The sequence below is a fragment of the Cherax quadricarinatus genome, chromosome 91 (genome assembly GCF_038502225.1).
Source record: "Cherax quadricarinatus isolate ZL_2023a chromosome 91, ASM3850222v1, whole genome shotgun sequence".
Taxonomy (NCBI): Eukaryota; Metazoa; Arthropoda; class Malacostraca; order Decapoda; family Parastacidae; genus Cherax; species Cherax quadricarinatus.
In genome coordinates, this window is record NC_091382.1 from 1982410 (window position 1) to 2004038 (window position 21629).

General features: G+C 48.0%; 1 protein-coding gene across 1 annotated transcript in view; it reads left to right on the forward strand.

Annotated features, from left to right (window-relative positions):
• The window catches only part of ChT (choline transporter), an 85013-nt gene extending 64125 nt beyond the window's left edge, over nucleotides 1-20888 (forward strand). Inside the window, exons 9-12 of the mRNA XM_070104318.1 lie at nucleotides 3645-3733; nucleotides 9505-9639; nucleotides 12839-12927; nucleotides 20434-20888. Coding sequence (XP_069960419.1) covers nucleotides 3645-3733; nucleotides 9505-9639; nucleotides 12839-12927; nucleotides 20434-20575 — 455 coding nt within the window. The 3' untranslated portion in view covers nucleotides 20576-20888. The remainder of the gene's footprint in view (nucleotides 1-3644; nucleotides 3734-9504; nucleotides 9640-12838; nucleotides 12928-20433) is intronic.
• The last annotated feature ends 741 nt before the right edge of the window (nucleotides 20889-21629 follow it).

Below are 21629 nucleotides of genomic sequence, written 5' to 3' on the forward strand. Positions count from 1 at the left end.
CAAACATAACTCGGTAATAACACTCCTGGTGCCAGGAGCTACCTCTCAACACCCCAAACATAACTCGGTAATAACACTCCTGGGGCCAGGAGCTAGCTCTCAATCCCCCAAACATAACTCGGTAATAACACTCCTGGTGCCAGGAGCTACCTCTCAACACCCCAAACATAACTCGGTAATAACACTCCTGGTGCCAGGAGCTACCTCTCAACACCCCAAACATAACTCGGTAATAACACTCCTGGGGCCAGGAGCTAGCTCTCAATCCCCCAAACATAACTCGGTAATAACACTCCTGGTGCCAGGAGCTACCTCTCAACACCCCAAACATAACTCGGTAATAACACTCCTGGTGCCAGGAGCTACCTCTCAACACCCCAAACATAACTCGGTAATAACACTCCTGGGGCCAGGAGCTAGCTCTCAACCCCAACATAACTCACCAACAACACTCCTGGGGCCACAAGCAGCAGGGTACTCCCAAGTAAGACCATGGGGGTGAGAGTAGCAGTAGCAGGGTACTCCCAGGTAAGACCATGGGGGTGAGAGTAGCAGTAGCAGGGTACTCCCAGGTAAGACCATGGGGGTGAGAGTAGCAGTAGCAGGGTACTCCCAGGTAAGACCATGGGGGTGAGAGTAGCAGTAGCAGGGTACTCCCAGGTAAGACCATGGGGGCGAGAGTAGCAGTAGCAGGGTACTCCCAGGTAAGACCATGGGGGTGAGAGTAGCAGTAGCAGGGTACTCCCAGGTAACACCATGGGGGTGAGAGTAGCAGTAGCAGGGTACTCCCAGGTAACACCATGGGGGTGAGAGTAGCAGTAGCAGGGTACTCCCAGGTAAGACCATGGGGGTGAGAGTAGCAGTAGCAGGGTACTCCCAGGTAACACCATGGGGGTGAGAGTAGCAGTAGCAGGGTACTCCCAGGTAAGACCATGGGGGTGAGAGTAGCAGTAGCAGGGTACTCCCAGGTAAGCCCATAGTGCAGTGGTTCCCAAACTTTTTCAGCTTGTTACCCAATTTAACATGCCACGTAAAGCATGTTACCCCTTTCACAAAATGTTGTTATTATTGATATATATGGGTAAACGTGAACGTATACAGCCTCGCATACTCTGCTAATCCTAGCAAAACCATTGAAAACGTAAGAACCACACATACATTATATATAAGAACATAAGAACATAAGAACATAATAGCTACAAATTCACAGTAACAGTGGGTAAATACTAACTATATACTGCACAGGGCAGTACACATACATACCAGCTTATGTCTACCTCGGCTGATGCTCACAGATAAACTGACAGTGTGAAATAGAGGCAGCCTCAGGAAGTGAGTGACGCGTACTGGACAGGTCGATCTGGGCTACTGAGTGACTTTTGTCCTGAAGCATACTTGTCAAAATACTTTTGGATTTCCACACACTTAGCTATATATTTCTTCTTTTCTAATACTGCATATTAGTTTTTGATGTTTATTGCTATTTGGTTTAACTTTATTACTTACTTATAATAGGTTTACTTTACAACTTTATATACTAAGACAAAGTTAACAATAATCCTCATACCGGGTACCGCATTGTTTTCTTGATTTTCATAATTCATAACTTTTTTTCTGTCACCCCTCCATTACCCCCCAAAAATGGTTAAATTACCCCCAGGGGGTAATTTACCCCCAGTTTGGGAACCACTGCCATAGTGGAAGATATGTGGGAGATAGGAAGGGTAAGAGAGTGAGGGAGAGAGCCGAGACTAGACCCATCTAAGACCTGCGTCAAGAAACAGGACAAGTGTTTCCTGACGTGGGTCTCAGATGAAGATCGGCAGCTGGAGCCTTTGGTCACCTGACCGAGGCCTTCCGCTGGCTTACCGGTCCATTCCCTTAAAAATTATAGTTCTATTTATAACCATATAGTTAAAGTGGATATATTGGTGACTGTGCTGACCGTGTGATCACGACTGTAGAGTTGGTCCAGACTCTTGGTGACTGTGTTGACCGTGTGATCACTACTGTAGAGTTGGTCCAGACTCTTGGTGACTGTGTTGACCGTGTGATCACTACTGTAGAGTTGGTCCAGACTCTTGGTGACTGTGTTGACCGTGTGATCACTACTGTAGAGTTGGTCCAGACTCTTGGTGACTGTGTTGACCGTGTGATCACTACTGTAGAGTTGGTCCAGACTCTTGGTGACTGTGCTGACCGTGTGATCACTACTGTAGAGTTGGTCCAGACTCTTGGTGACTGTGTTGACCGTGTGATCACTACTGTAGAGTTGGTCCAGACTCTTGGTGACTGTGCTGACCGTGTGATCACTACTGTAGAGTTGGTCCAGACTCTTGGTGACTGTGCTGACCGTGTGATCACTACTGTAGAGTTGGTCCAGACTCTTGGTGACTGTGTTGACCGTGTGATCACTACTGTAGAGTTGGTCCAGACTCTTGGTGACTGTGCTGACCGTGTGATCACTACTGTAGAGTTGGTCCAGACTCTTGGTGACTGTGCTGACCGTGTGATCACTACTGTAGAGTTGGTCCAGACTCTTGGTGACTGTGTTGACCGTGTGATCACTACTGTAGAGTTGGTCCAGACTCTTGGTGACTGTGCTGACCGTGTGATCACTACTGTAGAGTTGGTCCAGACTCAGGAGTCAAAAACAACAATACGTGTCACGTACGCGTCATACGGCAGACTCGCTATTAGAATATTTCTCAATGCTATTTTTCGTCTTCAAGGTGCACCTCTACAGAGGTTAGAGCAGAAAGAAGAGTTAGAGGTCAGGTATAGAGAAGAGGAGGAGCAGGAATATATAGAGACTGGAAGAGAATTAGTGTTATGTGGCCGTCTTATGGGTTCGTTTAGGTAAGCTTTCCACGGGGGTCACTCCATTTATTTTCCAAATATAATGACACACACACACACACACACACATATATATATATATATATATATATATATATATATATATATATATATATATATATATATATAGATATATATATATATAATTATATAATTATATATATATATATATATATATATATATATATATATATATATATATATATATATCTATATATATATATATATTATGTCGTGCCGAATATGTAAAACTGGTCAATTTGCAAGAACTCATTTAAAATTAAGTCATTTCTAAAATTTTCTCTTATACGTTTAAAGATATATTTTTTTCATTAATGTTGATGTGAAAATTTATAATTTTGCACCAAAAGGAACTTAGAAAACTTACCTAACCTTATTATAACAAGCGCAATTTATTTTAGCCTAACCCAACTAAATATATTTTAGATTTGTTTACAATAATTTAATACTAAACACAGTGAAATATATTTTTTTCGTTAGGTTCAGAATGATTTTGGCGAAATTATTGCATACACAAACTTTCACGTTGCTATTTAAGCCAAGATTGCACGTTCTGGCTAGGCCTGGGGACACTTGGTCCCAAAGATGAGGGGGTACATGTACCTCCTCCCATGGGAGACTTGGGTCTCGAGACACTCCCCAGATAGGGAGCCAAGGCCGGGTCACCACTACTTGGAAAAGACCCGGGCCGGGAGATACCTGCGAATAAAAAAAAAAAGTTCTACCTATTCGGCACGACATATATATATATTTTTTTACAACAGATTGGTCTGCCACCTCGTTCGGGAAGGAGGTACCTGCGGACCAGACCAAGATGATACTTCCTCTGGTTATGCAGCACCTAACTCCCCAGGTCAGTGGTACCTGACCACTAATTATGCTCCTCGTACCTTTATTTTTCAAAAAATATACTTATGTACGTCACACACTCATTATGTAACTCACACACTCATTTCATACCTCACACTCATTAGGTACCTCACACTCATTAGGTACCCCTCACACAGGTGGGCATAAAATAAGGTTTAGGTGACATGTCAGATGCCACCTAAACCTCAACCCTTTTCGGAATTGCTTGGTTGGCAGTGTGTGTTGTGGATGGCAGGGAAGGCAGTGTGTGTTGTGGATGGCAGGGAAGGCAGTGTGTGTTGTGGATGGCAGGGAAGGCAGTGTGTGTTGTGGATGGCAGGGAAGGCAGTGTGTGTTGTGGATGGCAGGAAAGGCAGTGTGTGTTGTGGATGGCAGGGAAAGCAGTGTGTGTTGTGGATGGCTGGGAAGGCAGTGTGTGTTGTGGATGGCAGGGAAGGCAGTGTGTGTTGTGGATGGCTGGGAAGGCAGTGTGTGTTGTGGATGGCTGGGAAGGCAGTGTGTGTTGTGGATGGCAGGGAAGGCAGTGTGTGTTGTGGATGGCAGGGAAGGCAGTGTGTTGTGGATGGCAGGGAAGGCAGTGTGTGTTGTGGATGGCAGGGAAGGCAGTGTGTGTTGTGGATGGCTGGGAAGGCAGTGTGTGTTGTGGATGGCAGGGAAGGCAGTGTGTGTTGTGGATGGCAGGGAAGGCAGTGTGTTGTGGATGGCGGGGAAGGCAATGTGTGCTGTGGATGGCAGGGAAGGCAGTGTGTGTTGTCAATGGCAGGGAAGGCAGTGTGTGTTGTAGATGGCAGGGAAGGCAGTGTGTGCTGTGGATGGCAGGGAAGGCAGTGTGTGCTGTGGATGGCAGGGAAGGCAGTGTGTTGTGGATGGCAGGGAAGGCAGTGTGTGTTGTGGATGGCGGGGAAGGCAGAGTGTGTTGTGGATGGCGGGGAAGGCAGTGTGTTGTGGATGGCGGGGAAGGCAGTGTGTGTTGTGGATGGCGGGGAAAGCAGTGTGTGCTATGGATGGCAGGGAAGGCAGTGTGTTGTGGATGGCAGGGAAGGCAGTGTGTGTTGTGGATGGCGGGGAAGGCAGTGTGTGCTGTGGATGGCAGGGAAGGCAGTGTGTGCTGTGGATGGCAGGGAAGGCAGTGTGTGTTGTGGATGGCGGGGAAGGCAGTGTGCGCTGTGGATGGCAGGGAAGGCAGAGTGTGTTGTGGATGGCAGGGAAGGCAGTTTGTGTGGATGGCGGGGAAGGCAGTGTGCGCTGTGGATGGCAGGGAAGGCAGAGTGTGTTGTGGATGACAGGGAAGGCAGTGTGTGTTGTGGATGGCGGGGAAGGCAGTGTGTGTTGTGGATGGCGGGGAAGGCAGTGTGTGTTGTTGTGGATGGCAGGGAAGGCAGTGTGTGTTGTGGATGGCAGGGAAGGCAGTGTGTGTTGTGGATGGCAGGGAAGGCAGTGTGTGTTGTAGATGGCGGGGAAGGCAGTGTGCGCTGTGGATGGCAGGGAAGGCAGAGTGTGTTGTGGATGGCAGGGAAGGCAGAGTGTGTTGTGGATGGCAGGGAAGGCAGTGTGTGTTGTGGATGGCAGGTGTGGCATACAAAGAGTACGTAACCTTTATTCGGCGCATGTACACACCCTCATTTACAGGCTATCTCCCACAATCAGCGAACCAGGTAACTAAGAGTTGACGATGGGGCCCCGTCGTTCAACTAGTGACCAGGTTCCAGCCAATAAGAAGATGGTTTTGGCAATCGCAGAGGTTATGTGGGTACCACTCTCCTGTCTGCCCTTGTCATTCCCATTCTAGAGCTGGTTGAAGCACGGTCTGCTCTTGTGGCTTCTATTCTACCTTGCTTACCGTGGAGTGCACTGATACTTATCACTGTACATAGTGTACATATTGCTGTTCTAAATTGGTGAAGGATAATATAAGTCAAAACTTTTCTGCTGTGTTTATTTTGCTCCCTTTACACCCAGGATAACAGGCCATTTGGACTCCTGGGTTGTAATGGCAGGGAAGGCAGTGTGTGTTGTGGATGGCTGGGAAGGCAGTGTGTGCTGTGGATGGCAGGGAAGGCAGTGTGTGTTGTGGATGGCTGGGAAGGCAGTGTGTGCTGTGGATGGCAGGGAAGGCAGTGTGTTGTGGATGGCAGGGAAGGCAGTGTGTGCTGTGGATGGCAGGGAAGGCAGTGTGTGCTGTGGATGGCAGGGAAGGCAGTGTGTGTTGTGGATGGCTGGGAAGGCAGTGTGTGCTGTGGATGGCAGGGAAGGCAGTGTGTTGTGGATGGCAGGGAAGGCAGTGTGTGCTGTGGATGGCAGGGAAGGCAGTGTGTTGTGGATGGCAGGGAAGGCAGTGTGTGCTGTGGATGGCAGGGAAGGCAGTGTGTGTTGTCAATGGCAGGGAAGGCAGTGTGTGCTGTGGATGGCAGGGAAGGCAGTGTGTGTTGTGGATGGCAGGGAAGGCAGTGTGTGTTGTGGATGGCAGGGAAGGCAGTGTGTGTTGTGGATGGCAGGGAAGGCAGTGTGTGTTGTGGATGGCAGGGAAGGCAGTGTGTGTTGTGGATGGCTGGGAAGGCAGTGTGTGCTGTGGATGGCAGGGAAGGCAGTGTGTTGTGGATGGCAGGGAAGGCAGTGTGTTGTGGATGGCAGGGAAGGCAGTGTGTGTTGTCAATGGCAGGGAAGGCAGTGTGTGCTGTGGATGGCAGGGAAGGCAGTGTGTTGTGGATGGCAGGGAAGGCAGTGTGTGCTGTGGATGGCAGGGAAGGCAGTGTGTGTTGTGGATGGCAGGGAAGGCAGTGTGTGTTGTGGATGGCAGGGAAGGCAGTGTGTGTTGTGGATGGCAGGGAAGGCAGTGTGTGTTGTGGATGGCAGGGAAGGCAGTGTGTGTTGTGGATGGCTGGGAAGGCAGTGTGTGCTGTGGATGGCAGGGAAGGCAGTGTGTTGTGGATGGCAGGGAAGGCAGTGTGTGTTGTCAATGGCAGGGAAGGCAGTGTGTGCTGTGGATGGCAGGGAAGGCAGTGTGTTGTGGATGGCAGGGAAGGCAGTGTGTGCTGTGGATGGCAGGGAAGGCAGTGTGTGTTGTCAATGGCAGGGAAGGCAGTGTGTGCTGTGGATGGCAGGGAAGGCAGTGTGTGTTGTGGATGGCAGGGAAGCCAGTGTGTGTTGTGGATGGCAGGGAAGGCAGTGTGTGTTGTGGATGGCTGGGAAGGCAGTGTGTGCTGTGGATGGCAGGGAAGGCAGTGTGTGTTGTGGATGGCAGGGAAGGCAGTGTGTGTTGTGGATGGCTGGGAAGGCAGTGTGTGCTGTGGATGGCAGGGAAGGCAGTGTGTTGTGGATGGCTGGGAAGGCAGTGTGTGTTGTGGATGGCTGGGAAGGCAGTGTGTGTTGTGGATGGCTGGGAAGGCAGTGTGTGCTGTGGATGGCAGGGAAGGCAGTGTGTGCTGTGGATGGCAGGGAAGCCAGTGTGTGTTGTGGATGGCAGGGAAGGCAGTGTGTGCTGTGGATGGCGGGGAAGGCAGTGTGTGCTGTGGATGGCAGGGAAGCCAGTGTGTGTTGTGGATGGCGGGGAAGGCAATGTGTGCTGTGGATGGCAGGGAAGGCAGTGTGTGTTGTCAATGGCAGGGAAGGCAGTGTGTGTTGTAGATGGCAGGGAAGGCAGTGTGTGCTGTGGATGGCAGGGAAGGCAGTGTGTGCTGTGGATGGCAGGGAAGGCAGTGTGTGTTGTGGATGGCAGGGAAGGCAGTGTGTGTTGTGGATGGCAGGGAAGGCAGTGTGTGCTGTGGATGGCAGGGAAGGCAGTGTGTGTTGTGGATGGCAGGGAAGGCAGTGTGTGCTGTGGATGGCAGGGAAGGCAGTGTGTGCTGTGGATGGCAGGGAAGGCAGTGTGTGCTGTGGATGGCAGGGAAGCCAGTGTGTGCTGTGGATGGCAGGCCCCTCAAGGAAGGTTCCTTGATGTTGGTGAGGGGCTCTTGATTTAGGGAATTGGATCTGTGCTCCAGTTCCCTGAATTAAGCCTGAATGCCTTCCACACTCCCCCCCAGGCGCTGTATAATCCTCCGGGTTTAGCGCTTCCCCCTTGATTATAATAATAATAATGTGGATGGCAGGGAAGGCAGTGTGTGTTGTGGATGGCAGGGAAGGCAGTGTGTGTTGTGGATGGCAGGGAAGGCAGTGTGTGCTGTGGATGGCAGGGAAGGCAGTGTGTGTTGTGGATGGCAGGGAAGGCAGTGTGTGCTGTGGATGGCAGGGAAGGCAGTGTGTTGTGGATGGCAGGGAAGGCAGTGTGTTGTGGATGGCAGGGAAGGCAGTGTGTGCTGTGGATGGCAGGGAAGGCAGTGTGTTGTGGATGGCAGGGAAGGCAGTGTGTGCTGTGGATGGCAGGGAAGGCAGTGTGTTGTGGATGGCAGGGAAGGCAGTGTGTTGTGGATGGCAGGGAATTCAGTGTGTGCTGTGGATGGCAGGGAAGGCAGTGTGTTATGGATGGCTGGGAAGGCAGTGTGTGTTGTGGATGGCTGGGAAGGCAGTGTGTGTTGTGGATGGCAGGGAAGGCAGTGTGCTGTGGATGGCAGGGAAGGCAGTGTGTGGTAACAACGTTACAACAATAACAATGGCTGGCTTAGTCATTTAATTCAGGTAGACCTCCTGAATTAGGATTATGACATTACCTGTGAGCGACCTGCTCTTAAAAGATCCAGCAGCCACTTAACCTGATTGTTATTTTCTCCAGAGTACTCCGTGACTGTCCTCTCTCTCTCTCTCCCTCTCTCTCTACTTTCCTCCCAATCTGTGAGAGCTCTCAGGGAGATTTTTTAGGATTAAGGATTACATTCCCCTACTCGTGTATATTGAGTATTTCCTCTATACATCTGTCAACTTTACAGCCATACTCTAACCTTGACCATTTTCGAAATAGCCACTACTAGCCTAATTCAGGCGTTTCCAAAATACCACTAGGAGGGACAATTATATTCTATACAATTTTTTTCGGGGTAATGGAAGAAAATCAGTTTTATAAATAAATATAAATTACATCGACTCCATTCTGGGGGACTGATTCCTTCAAACTCCTTCTATCTTCACAGTTCTTTTTTCACTGGACTGATGAAGCCAGTCTGTGGCGAAACGTTTCCTCAATAAAGATACCCAAGCGTTGCACATGTCTAATATATCAACTTGTCGGTTACATGAACCATTTATCTACATTCTTGTGTGTGTGTGTACGGAGGATCAAGCCTACACTAATTCTAACACGAATTCTTTTCTTCCTTCAGTCACACACTCAATATTTTAGTTGTGTCTTCTAGGTTCAAGATAATTTCCCCGTAGACTTCCATTAACTAATTTGTAACCTTCAGGTCCGCGACTTTTATTACACCACGACTGCTGTGGTGGCCACCACCACCAAAATATTTAGTGGGCAGTATATTTTTTAAAAAATAATTTTAGTGTGGCAGAAAGCCAGGAGCTCGCTGCCTGATTTGAAAATTTCCGTAATAAACTTTTTGGTATGGTCATGGAGAGGTTTGGAAGCCTTTTAGCATATATTAAGTTTTTGGGATGGTTATAATAGATACTGCTACTATTACTACTGTGGTTACTACTGCTATTACTACTACTACTAACTCTTCTACTGCTACTATTACTACTGCTATTACTATTGTCACTACTACTACTACTGCTGCTACTACTGCTAATTCTACGACTACCACTGCTACTACTACTACTGCTACTACTACTACTACTACTTCTAATAAGAGTGGAGTTTTTTTTCAGTGGGTGACATTCTTGGGTCTTGGAGCTGTCAGCGCTGCTGTCATGTCGTCAGCGGATTCTTCAGTCCTCTCAGGCTCGTCAATGTTCGCTAATAACATCTACAAGAATGTCATTAGACGTTCCGTAAGTAGAGAAGTAGTGGAGTCTTAAGCTTCCCTGTGTTGATGTTTTTTTGATGTTGTGAGAGATGAAAATGGTGGATCGAGACGACATTTAGGTCACTCCTGGACCGAAATAGTTCAAGGGGGATAGAAATGTTGTAGATTTCCTTTCCTGGTGAAGTGTTGCAGCCAGGGTATTGTGGCTTGTGTGTTGTGAAGTGTTGCAGCCAGGGTATTGTGACTTGTGTGTTAGTTGTGAAGTGTTGCAGCCAGAGTATTGTGGCTTGTGTGTTAGTTGTGAAGTGTTGCAGCCAGGGTATTGTGGCTTGTGTGTTAGTTGTGAAGTGTTGCAGCCAGAGTATTGTGGCTTGTGTGTTGGTTGTGAAGTGTTGCAGCCAGGGTATTTTGGGTTGTGAAGTGTTGCAGCCAGAGTATTGTGGCTTGTGGGCTAGTTGTGAAGTGTTGCAGCCAGAGTATTGTGCTTGTGTGTTAGTTGTGAAGTGTTGCAGCCAGGGTATTGTGACTTGTGTGTTAGTTGTGAAGTGTTGCAGCCAGAGTATTGTGACTTGTGTGTTAGTTGTGAAGTGTTGCAGCCAGGGTATTGTGGCTTGTGTGTTAGTTGTGAAGTGTTGCAGCCAGGGTATTGTGGCTTGTGTGTTGGTTGTGAAGTGTTGCAGCCAGGGTATTGTGGCTTGTGTGTTAGTTGTGAAGTGTTGCAGCCAGGGTATTGTGGCTTGTGTGTTAGTTGTGAAGTGTTGCAGCCAGAGTATTGTGGCTTGTGTGTTAGTTGTGAAGTGTTGCAGCCAGGGTATTGTTGCTTGTGTGTTAGTTGTGAAGTGTTGCAGCCAGAGTATTGTGCTTGTGTGTTAGTTGTGAAGTGTTGCAGCCAGGGTATTGTTGCTTGTGTGTTAGTTGTGAAGTGTTGCAGCCAGAGTATTGTGCTTGTGTGTTAGTTGTGAAGTGTTGCAGCCAGGGTATTGTTGCTTGTGTGTTAGTTGTGAAGTGTTGCAGCCAGGGTATTGTGACTTGTGTGTTAGTTGTGAAGTGTTGCAGCCAGGGTATTGTGACTTGTGTGTTAGTTGTGAAGTGTTGCAGATAGGGTATTGTGACTTGTGTGTTAGTTGTGAAGTGTTGCAGCCAGAGTATTGTGGCTTGTGTGTTAGTTGTGAAGTGTTGCAGCCAGGGTATTGTGGCTTGTGTGTTAGTTGTGAAGTGTTGCAGCCAGGGTATTGTGACTTGTGTGTTAGTTGTGAAGTGTTGCAGCCAGAGTATTGTGGCTTGTGTGTTAGTTGTGAAGTGTTGCAGCCAGGGTATTGTGGCTTGTGTGTTAGTTGTGAAGTGTTGCAGCCAGAGTATTTTGGGTTGTGAAGTGTTGCAGCCAGAGTATTTCGGGTTGAGAAGTGTTGCAGCCAGAGTATTGTGCTTGTGTGTTAGTTGTGAAGTGTTGCAGCCAGGGTATTGTGACTTGTGTGTTAGTTGTGAAGTGTTGCAGCCAGAGTATTGTGACTTGTGTGTTAGTTGTGAAGTGTTGCAGCCAGGGTATTGTGGCTTGTGTGTTAGTTGTGAAGTGTTGCAGCCAGGGTATTGTTGCTTGTGTGTTAGTTGTGAAGTGTTGCAGCCAGGGTATTGTGGCTTGTGTGTTGGTTGTGAAGTGTTGCAGCCAGGGTATTGTGGCTTGTGTGTTAGTTGTGAAGTGTTGCAGCCAGGGTATTGTGGCTTGTGTGTTAGTTGTGAAGTGTTGCAGCCAGAGTATTGTGGCTTGTGTGTTAGTTGTGAAGTGTTGCAGCCAGGGTATTGTTGCTTGTGTGTTAGTTGTGAAGTGTTGCAGCCAGAGTATTGTGCTTGTGTGTTAGTTGTGAAGTGTTGCAGCCAGGGTATTGTTGCTTGTGTGTTAGTTGTGAAGTGTTGCAGCCAGAGTATTGTGCTTGTGTGTTAGTTGTGAAGTGTTGCAGCCAGGGTATTGTTGCTTGTGTGTTAGTTGTGAAGTGTTGCAGCCAGGGTATTGTGACTTGTGTGTTAGTTGTGAAGTGTTGCAGCCAGGGTATTGTGACTTGTGTGTTAGTTGTGAAGTGTTGCAGCCAGGGTATTGTGACTTGTGTGTTAGTTGTGAAGTGTTGCAGCCAGAGTATTGTGGCTTGTGTGTTAGTTGTGAAGTGTTGCAGCCAGGGTATTGTGGCTTGTGTGTTAGTTGTGAAGTGTTGCAGCCAGGGTATTGTGACTTGTGTGTTAGTTGTGAAGTGTTGCAGCCAGAGTATTGTGGCTTGTGTGTTAGTTGTGAAGTGTTGCAGCCAGGGTATTGTGGCTTGTGTGTTAGTTGTGAAGTGTTGCAGCCAGAGTATTGTGGCTTGTGTGTTAGTTGTGAAGTGTTGCAGCCAAGCCAGGATATTGTGGCTTGTGTGTTAGTTGTGAAGTGTTGCAGCCAGGGTATTGTGACTTGTGTGTTAGTTGTGAAATGTTGCAGCCAGGGTATTGTGGCTTGTGTGTTAGTTGTGAAGTGTTGCAGCCAGAGTATTGTGGCTTGTGTGTTAGTTGTGAAGTGTTGCAGCCAGGGTATTGTGCTTGTGTGTTAGTTGTGAAGTGTTGCAGCCAGAGTATTGTGAATTGTGTGTTAGTTGTGAAGTGTTGCAGCCAGAGTATTGTGACTTGTGTGTTAGTTGTGAAGTGTTGCAGCCAGAGTATTGTGACTTGTGTGTTAGTTGTGAAGTGTTGCAGCCAGGGTATTGTGGCTTGTGTGTTAGTTGTGAAGTGTTGCAGCCAGGGTATTGTTGCTTGTGTGCTAGTTGTGAAGTGTTGCAGCCAGGGTATTGTGGCTTGTGTGTTGGTTGTGAAGTGTTGCAGCCAGGGTATTGTGGCTTGTGTGTTAGTTGTGAAGTGTTGCAGCCAGGGTATTGTGGCTTGTGTGTTAGTTGTGAAGTGTTGCAGCCAGAGTATTGTGGCTTGTGTGTTAGTTTTGAAGTGTTGCAGCCAGGGTATTGTTGCTTGTGTGTTAGTTGTGAAGTGTTGCAGCCAGAGTATTGTGCTTGTGTGTTAGTTGTGAAGTGTTGCAGCCAGGGTATTGTTGCTTGTGTGTTAGTTGTGAAGTGTTGCAGCCAGGGTATTGTTGCTTGTGTGTTAGTTGTGAAGTGTTGCAGCCAGAGTATTGTGCTTGTGTGTTAGTTGTGAAGTGTTGCAGCCAGGGTATTGTGCTTGTGTGTTAGTTGTGTGACTTGTGTGTTAGTTGTGAAGTGTTGCAGCCAGGGTATTGTGGAAAACTGAAAGTCCTGGTGGTGGCTTCCATCTCTACTGTAACTGCCATCGTAGTCAATTCCATCTATGAACTATTGTAAGTAACTAGAAAACCACTACTCAGGAAATCGTAATAAATAGGTACCTGGGTATTAGTCGGTCATTTTACACTTGCTGTTCCTGTTCACCTAGCAGTAAAACAGGTACCTGGGTGTTATTTACCTTACACCTGCTGTTCCTGTTCATCTAGCAGTAAGTAGGTACCTGGGTTTTGGTGGACTGGTGTGGATGGCATCCTGGGGATAAAACTAACCTAAGTTGCGAGAAATATAGTATGTCACTGATGTCAGCTATGGTCTGTATAAGTTGTATCATGTACTGGTAGAAATAAAGATTATTATTGTCATTAGGGAACGGGTAGGGTTTAAACCCATGGCACGGAGTCTTAAAAATTCACAGGCCAGTGCGTTAACCACTAGGCCAGCTGGCTTTGGTGAGAGCCATCCAGCTGGGTATATTGCTATACACCATAGGGAGAATAGCATGGGCCACCAATATGACCACACCAGCGTGGCTGTAGTGAACTCTAGTTCAAGTCCCCTGCTGGCCCAGTGGTTAACGCACCGGCCTGCGAGCCTGATGACTCACTTGCCATGGTTCAATTTCCGCTTCAATGTGCGAATCTCAACCATTCTTCTAATTCAGATTTCTGATTTTTATCCAATGTTTCAACTAATTTTTCTGAGTTGGCTGTTATGGTCAGGATAGATTACGTTAATTTTGATTAGGCTGGGTTAGATTAACGGGGGAAACCATGCAAAAAATTGATGGGGTGGTTTAACATTACACTACTGAGGTCGTTGAACCTTACGAACATTGATGGGGTCGTTGAACCTTACGAACATTGATGGGGTCGTTGAACCTTGCAAACACTGATGGGGTCGTTGAACCTTACGAACATTGATGGGGTCGTTGAACCTTACGAACATTGATGGGGTCGTTGAACCTTACAAACATTGATGGGGTCGTTGAACCTTACAAACATTGATGGGGTCGTTGAACCTTACAAACATTGATGGGGTCGTTGAACCTTACGAACATTATGGGGTCGTTGAACCTTATAAACATTGATGGGGTCGTTGAACCTTACAAACATTGATGGGGTCGTTGAACCTTACAAACATTGATGGGGTCGTTGAACCTTACGAACATTATGGGGTCGTTGAATCTTACAAACATTGATGGGGTCGTTGAACCTTACAAACATTGATGGGGTCGTTGAACCTTACAAACACTGATGGGGTCGTTGAACCTTACAAACATTGATGGGGTCGTTGAACCTTACAAACATTGATGGGGTCGTTGAACCTTACAAACACTGATGGGGTCGTTGAACCTTACGAACATTATGGGGTCGTTGAACCTTACAAACATTGACGGGGTCGCTGAACCTTACAAACATTGATGGGGTCGTTGAACCTTACAAACATTGATGGGGTCGTTGAACCTTACAAACATTGATGGGGTCGTTGAACCTTACGAACATTGATGGGGTCGTTGAACCTTACGAACATTGATGGGGTCGCTGAACCTTACGAACATTGATGGGGTCGTTGAACCTTACGAACATTGATGGGGTCGCTGAACCTTACGAACATTGATGGGGTCGCTGAACCTTACGAACATTGATGGGGTCGCTGAACCTTACGAACATTGATGGGGTCGCTGAACCTTACGAACATTACTCTAGAAATCGTAATGACATGATTGCAAACAAACCATACCCCCGGCCGGGATTTGAACCCGCGGTCATAGAGTCTCAAAACTCCAGCCCGTCGTGTTAGCCACTAGACCAGCTAGCCACAATAAGATTCATCCAACTAGGTATATTTCTACACCATAGGAAGGTTAGCACAGGCACCTCTGTGACCACAAATGCAAGTTTTTACAGACGAATCTCCAGCTAGCGTGGCCGTGACGAACTCTAGCTCAAGTCCCTTCACTGCCGTCAACATGACTCTAGAAATCGTAATGACACGATTGCAAACAAACCATACCCCCGGCCGGGATTGAACCCGCGGTCATAGAGTCTCAAAGCTAGAGTTCGTCACGGCCACGCTAGCTGGAGATTCGTCTGTAAAAACTTGCATTTGTGGTCACAGAGGTGCCTGTGCTAACCTTCCTATGGTGTAGAAATATACCTAGTTGGATGAATCTTATTGTGGCTAGCTGGTCTAGTGGCTAACGCGACGGGCTGGAGTTTTGAGACTCTATGACAACGGGTTCAATCCTGGCCGGGGGTATGGTTTGCTTACGAACATTGATGGGGTCGCTGAACCTTACGAACATTGATGGGGTCGTTGAACCTTACGAACATTGATGGGGTCGTTGAACCTTACGAACATTGATGGGGTCGTTGAACCTTACAAACATTGATGGGGTCGTTGAACCTTACAAACATTGATGGGGTCGCTGAACCTTACAAACATTGATGGGGTCGTTGAACCTTACGAACACTGATGGGGTCGTTGAACCTTACAAACATTGACGGGGTCGCTGAACCTTACAAACATTGATGGGGTCGTTGAACCTTACAAACATTGATGGGGTCGTTGAACCTTACAAACATTGATGGGGTCGTTGAACCTTACGAACATTATGGGGTCGTTGAACCTTACAAACATTGATGGGGTCGTTGAACCTTACATTGATGGGGTCGTTGAACCTTACGAACATTGATGGGGTCGTTGAACCTTACAAACATTGATGGGGTCGTTGAACCTTACAAACATTGATGGGGTCTTTGAACCTTACGTTGATAGGGTCGCTGAACCTTACGAACATTGATGGGGTCGCTGAACCTTACGAACATTGATGGGGTCGCTGAACCTTACGAACATTGATGGGGTCGCTGAACCTTACAAACATTGATGGGGTCGTTGAACCTTACGAACATTGATGGGGTCGTCGAACCTTACGAACATTGATGGGGTCGCTGAACCTTACGAACATTGATGGGGTCGTTGAACCTTCCATTCATGGGGTCGTTGAACCTTACAAACATTGATGGGGTCGCTGAACCTTACGAACATTGATGGGGTCGTTGAACCTTACGAACATTGATGGGGTCGTTGAACCTTACGAACATTCATGGGGTCGTTGAACCTTACAAACATTGATGGGGTCGTTGAACCTTACAAACATTGATGGGTCGTTGAACCTTACATTGGGGGGGGTCGTTGAACCTTACATTGATGGGGTCGTTGAACCTTACAAACATTGATGGGGTCGTTGAACCTTACAAACATTGATGGGGTCGTTGAACCTTACATTGATGGGGTCGTTGAACCTTACATTGATGGGGTCGTTGAACCTTACATTAATGGGGTCGTTGAACCTTACATTAATGGGGTCGTTGAACCTTACATTGATGGGGTCGTTGAACCTTACATTAATGGGGTCGTTGAACCTTACATTGATGGGTTCGTTGAACCTTACATTAATGGAGTCGTTGAACCTGACATTAATGGGTTCGTTGAACCTTACATTAATGGGGTCGTTGAACCTTACATTGATGGGGTCGTTGAACCTTACATTGATGGGGTCGCTGAACCTTACGAACACTGATGGGGTCGTTGAACCTTACAAACATTGATGGGGTCGCTGAACCTTACATTGATGGGGTCGCTGAACCTTACATTGACGGGGGTCGTTGAACCTTACAAACATTGATGGGGTCGTTGAACCTTACAAACACTGATGGGGTCGCTGAACCTTACAAACATTGATGGGGTCGTTGAGCCTTACAAACATTGACGAGGCCGTTGAACCTTACAAACAAGCGTTTAACCCTGCCAACACTGATAGGGTCATTGAACCTTGCTCATACTGAAGAGGGCATTGAACCTTGTTAACACTGGGTAAGAGAGAAATTAATTAAACCTGTGGTGGGGCATACTACACAACAAAGCAACAAAGGCTACAGAAGCCAACACAACCTAACTAATACTAAGATAACACCTCTCCAGTGAGTCAGACCCCAGGACTCACACCTACACCTTGCTAACACTATAGCAACACCTCTCCAGTGAGTCAGACCCCAGGACTCACACCTACACCTTGCTAACACTAAAGCAACACCTCTCCAGTGGGTCAGACCCCAGGACTCACACCTACACCTTGCTAACACTATAGCAACACCTCTCCAGTGAGTCAGACCCCAGGACTCACACCTACACCTTGCTAACACTATAGCAACACCTCTCCAGTGAGTCAGACCCCAGGACTCACACCTACACCTTGCCAACACTATAGCAACACCTCTCCAGTGAGTCAGACCCCAGGACTCACACCTACACCTTGCTAACACTATAGCAACACCTCTCCAGTGAGTCAGACCCCAGGACTCACACCTACACCTTGCTAACACTATAGCAACACCTCTCCAGTGAGTCAGACCCCAGGACTCACACCAAAACCTTGCTAACACTATAGCAACACCTCTCCAGTGAGTCAGACCCCAGGACTCACACCTACACCTTGCTAACACTATAGCAACACCTCTCCAGTGAGTCAGACCCCAGGACTCACACCTACACCTTGCTAACACTATAGCAACACCTCTCCAGTGAGTCAGACCCCAGGACTCACACCTACACCTTGCTAACACTATAGCAACACCTCTCCAGTGAGTCAGACCCCAGGACTCACACCAACACCTTGTTAACACTATAGCAACACCTCTCCAGTGAGTCAGACCCCAGGACTTACACCTACACCTTGCTAACACTATAGCAACACCTCTCCAGTGAGTCAGACCCCAGGACTCACACCTACACCTTGCCAACACTAAAGGAACACCTCTCCAGTGAGTCAGACCCCAGGACTCACACCTACACCTTGCTAACACTATAGCAACACCTCTCCAGTAAGTCAGACCCCAGGACTCACACCTACACCTTGCTAACACTATAGCAACACCTCTCCAGTGAGTCAGACCCCAGGACTCACACCTACACCTTGCTAACACTATAGCAACACAACTCCAGTGAGTCAGACCCCAGGACTTACACCTACACCTTGCTAACACTATAGCAACACCTCTCCAGTGAGTCAGACCCCAGGACTCACACCTACACCTTGCTAACACTATAGCAACACCTCTCCAGTGAGTCAGACCCCAGGACTCACACCTACACCTTGCTAACACTATAGCAACACCTCTCCAGTGAGTCAGACCCCAGGACTCACACCTACACCTTGCTAACACTATAGCAACACCTCTCCAGTGAGTCAGACCCCAGGACTCACACCTACACCTTGCTAACGCTATAGCAACACCTCTCCAGTGAGTCAGACCCCAGGACTCACACCTACACCTTGCTAACGCTATAGCAACACCTCTCCAGTGAGTCAGACCCCAGGACTCACACCTACACCTTGCTAACGCTATAGCGTTAGCAAGGTGTAGGTGTGAGTCCTGGGGTCTGACTCACTGGAGAGGTGTTGCTATAGCGTTAGCAAGGTGTAGGTGTGAGTCCTGGGGTCTGACTCACTGGAGAGGTGTTGCTATAGCAACACCTCTCCAGTGAGTCAGACCCCAGGACTCACACCTACACCTTGCTAACGCTATAGCAACACCTCTCCAGTGAGTCAGACCCCAGGACTCACACCTACACCTTGCTAACGCTATAGCAACACCTCTCCAGTGAGTCAGACCCCAGGACTCACACCTACACCTTGCTAACGCTATAGCAACACCTCTCCAGTGAGTCAGACCCCAGGACTCACACCTACACCTTGCTAACGCTATAGCAACACCTCTCCAGTGAGTCAGACCCCAGGACTCACACCTACACCTTGCTAACACTAAAGGAACACCTCTCCAGTGAGTCAGACCCCAGGACTCACACCTACACCTTGCTAACGCTATAGCAACACCTCTCCAGTGAGTCAGACCCCAGGACTCACACCTACACCTTGCTAACACTATAGCAACACCTCTCCAGTGAGTCAGACCCCAGGACTCACACCTACACCTTGCTAACACTATAGCAACACCTCTCCAGTGAGTCAGACCCCAGGACTTACACCTACACCTTGCTAACACTATAGCAACACCTCTCCAGTGAGTCAGACCCCAGGACTCACACCTACACCTTGCTAACACTATAGCAACACCTCTCCAGTGAGTCAGACCCCAGGACTCACACCTACACCTTGCTAACACTATAGCAACACCTCTCCAGTGAGTCAGACCCCAGGACTCACACCTACACCTTGCTAACACTATAGCAACACCTCTCCAGTGAGTCAGACCCCAGGACTCACACCTACACCTTGCTAACACTATAGCAACACCTCTCCAGTGAGTCAGACCCCAGGACTCACACCTACACCTTGCCAACACTAAAGGAACACCTCTCCAGTGAGTCAGACCCCAGGACTCACACCTACACCTTGCTAACACTATAGCAACACCTCTCCAGTGAGTCAGACCCCAGGACTCACACCTACACCTTGCCAACACTAAAGGAACACCTCTCCAGTGAGTCAGACCCCAGGACTCACACCTACACCTTGCTAACACTATAGCAACACCTCTCCAGTGAGTCAGACCCCAGGACTCACACCTACACCTTGCCAACACTAAAGGAACACCTCTCCAGTGAGTCAGACCCCAGGACTCACACCTACACCTTGCTAACACTAAAGGAACACCTCTCCAGTGAGTCAGACCCCAGGACTCACACCTACACCTTGCTAACACTATAGCAACACCTCTCCAGTGAGTCAGACCCCAGGACTCACACCTACACCTTGCCAACACTAAAGGAACACCTCTCCAGTGAGTCAGACCCCAGGACTCACACCTACACCTTGCTAACACTAAAGGAACACCTCTCCAGTGAGTCAGACCCCAGGACTCACACCTACACCTTGCTAACACTATAGCAACACCTCTCCAGTGAGTCAGACCCCAGGACTCACACCTACACCTTGCCAACACTAAAGGAACACCTCTCCAGTGAGTCAGACCCCAGGACTCACACCTACACCTTGCTAACACTATAGCAACACCTCTGCAGTGAGTCAGACCCCAGGACTCACACCTACACCTTGCTAACACTAAAGGAACACCTCTTCCTCGAGTCGTATATTATCACTCCTCAGGCACAACATTAATAATACTAGCAGTAAGTAGTTATAATAGTGTAGTAGCAGTAGTAACTTAAATAATAGTGTAATAATATGCAAGACCCGCGGACAAGCGACACAGGATGTGAGACAACCATAGACGAGGGGCCCCCTGGCATCCCTCGAAACGAATTTCCTGAGTTTACTTACTCATTTCTGCAACTTTGCAAGCTCCTGATGTGTTGACTGCAACACGAAAGGCCTAGAGCTATTATTCAACTCCCCCTGTGGTTGTTTTGCATAATAATTTACTGCACAGGCAGGATAGATAATCTGCATTTTTATGAACTTCCAGAAGGGCGTAGACACTGTATCACATAAGTATATTATTAATTTGATTAAAGTCATGTGCAGGCGTTAAATGTGTAAGGGCCCTACAACACCTTGACCAGCATTCCTTCCACAGTTACCTGTGTGGCGACCTGGTCTATGTGATGCTGTTCCCACAACTGGCACTGGCTGTACATGCACCCGAGTACGTCAACACCTATGGCTCCATATGTGCCTATGTGCTGGGATTTATCCTCAGGATACTGGGTGAGTTCTAGGTGAATGTGTAGTCACATATTTGTGGTTCGAGGCGTCGAGTTATAGCTCCTGACTCCGCCTCTTCGTTGGTCGCTACTAGGTCCACTCTCTCCCTGCTCCATGAGCTTTATCGTATCTCTATGTATGGATCATGACTCACTACATCACTCTCCAGTGTTCCACTTCCTGACAACTCTATGACTGAAGAAATACTTCCTAATATCCCTGTGGCTCATCCGAGTCTTCAACTTACAGTTATGACCCCTTGTTGCTGTGTCACATCTCTGAAACATTGTCTATCCACCTTGACAATTCCTCTCAGTATTTTATATGTCATTATCGTGTCCCCCCTATCTTCAGTGTCGTGTGTGTGTGTGTGTGTGTGTGTGTGTGTGTGTGTGTGTGTGTGTGTGTGTGTGTGTATGTGTATGTGTGTGTTTGTGTGTGTGCGCGCGCGCGCGTGTGTATTACGAAGATTACTCTTGGCTGCAGGGTGGGAATATCACACACACACACACACACACACACACACACACACACACACACACACACAGACACACACACAACCACACACACACACACACACACACACACACACCACACAGACACACACACACACACACACACACACACACACCACATAGACACACACACTCCACACAGACACACACACAACCACACACACACACAACCACACACACACACAACCACACACAACCACACACACACACACACACACACACACACACACCACACAGACACACACACACACACACACACACACACACACACACACACACACACACACACACACACACACACACACACACACACACACACACACACACACACACACACACACACACACACACACACACACACACACACACACACACACACACCACACACACACACACACACACACACACACACACACACACACACACACCACACACACACACACACACACACACACACACACACACACACACACACACACACACCACACAGACACACACACACACACACACACACACACACACACACACACACACACACACACACACACACACA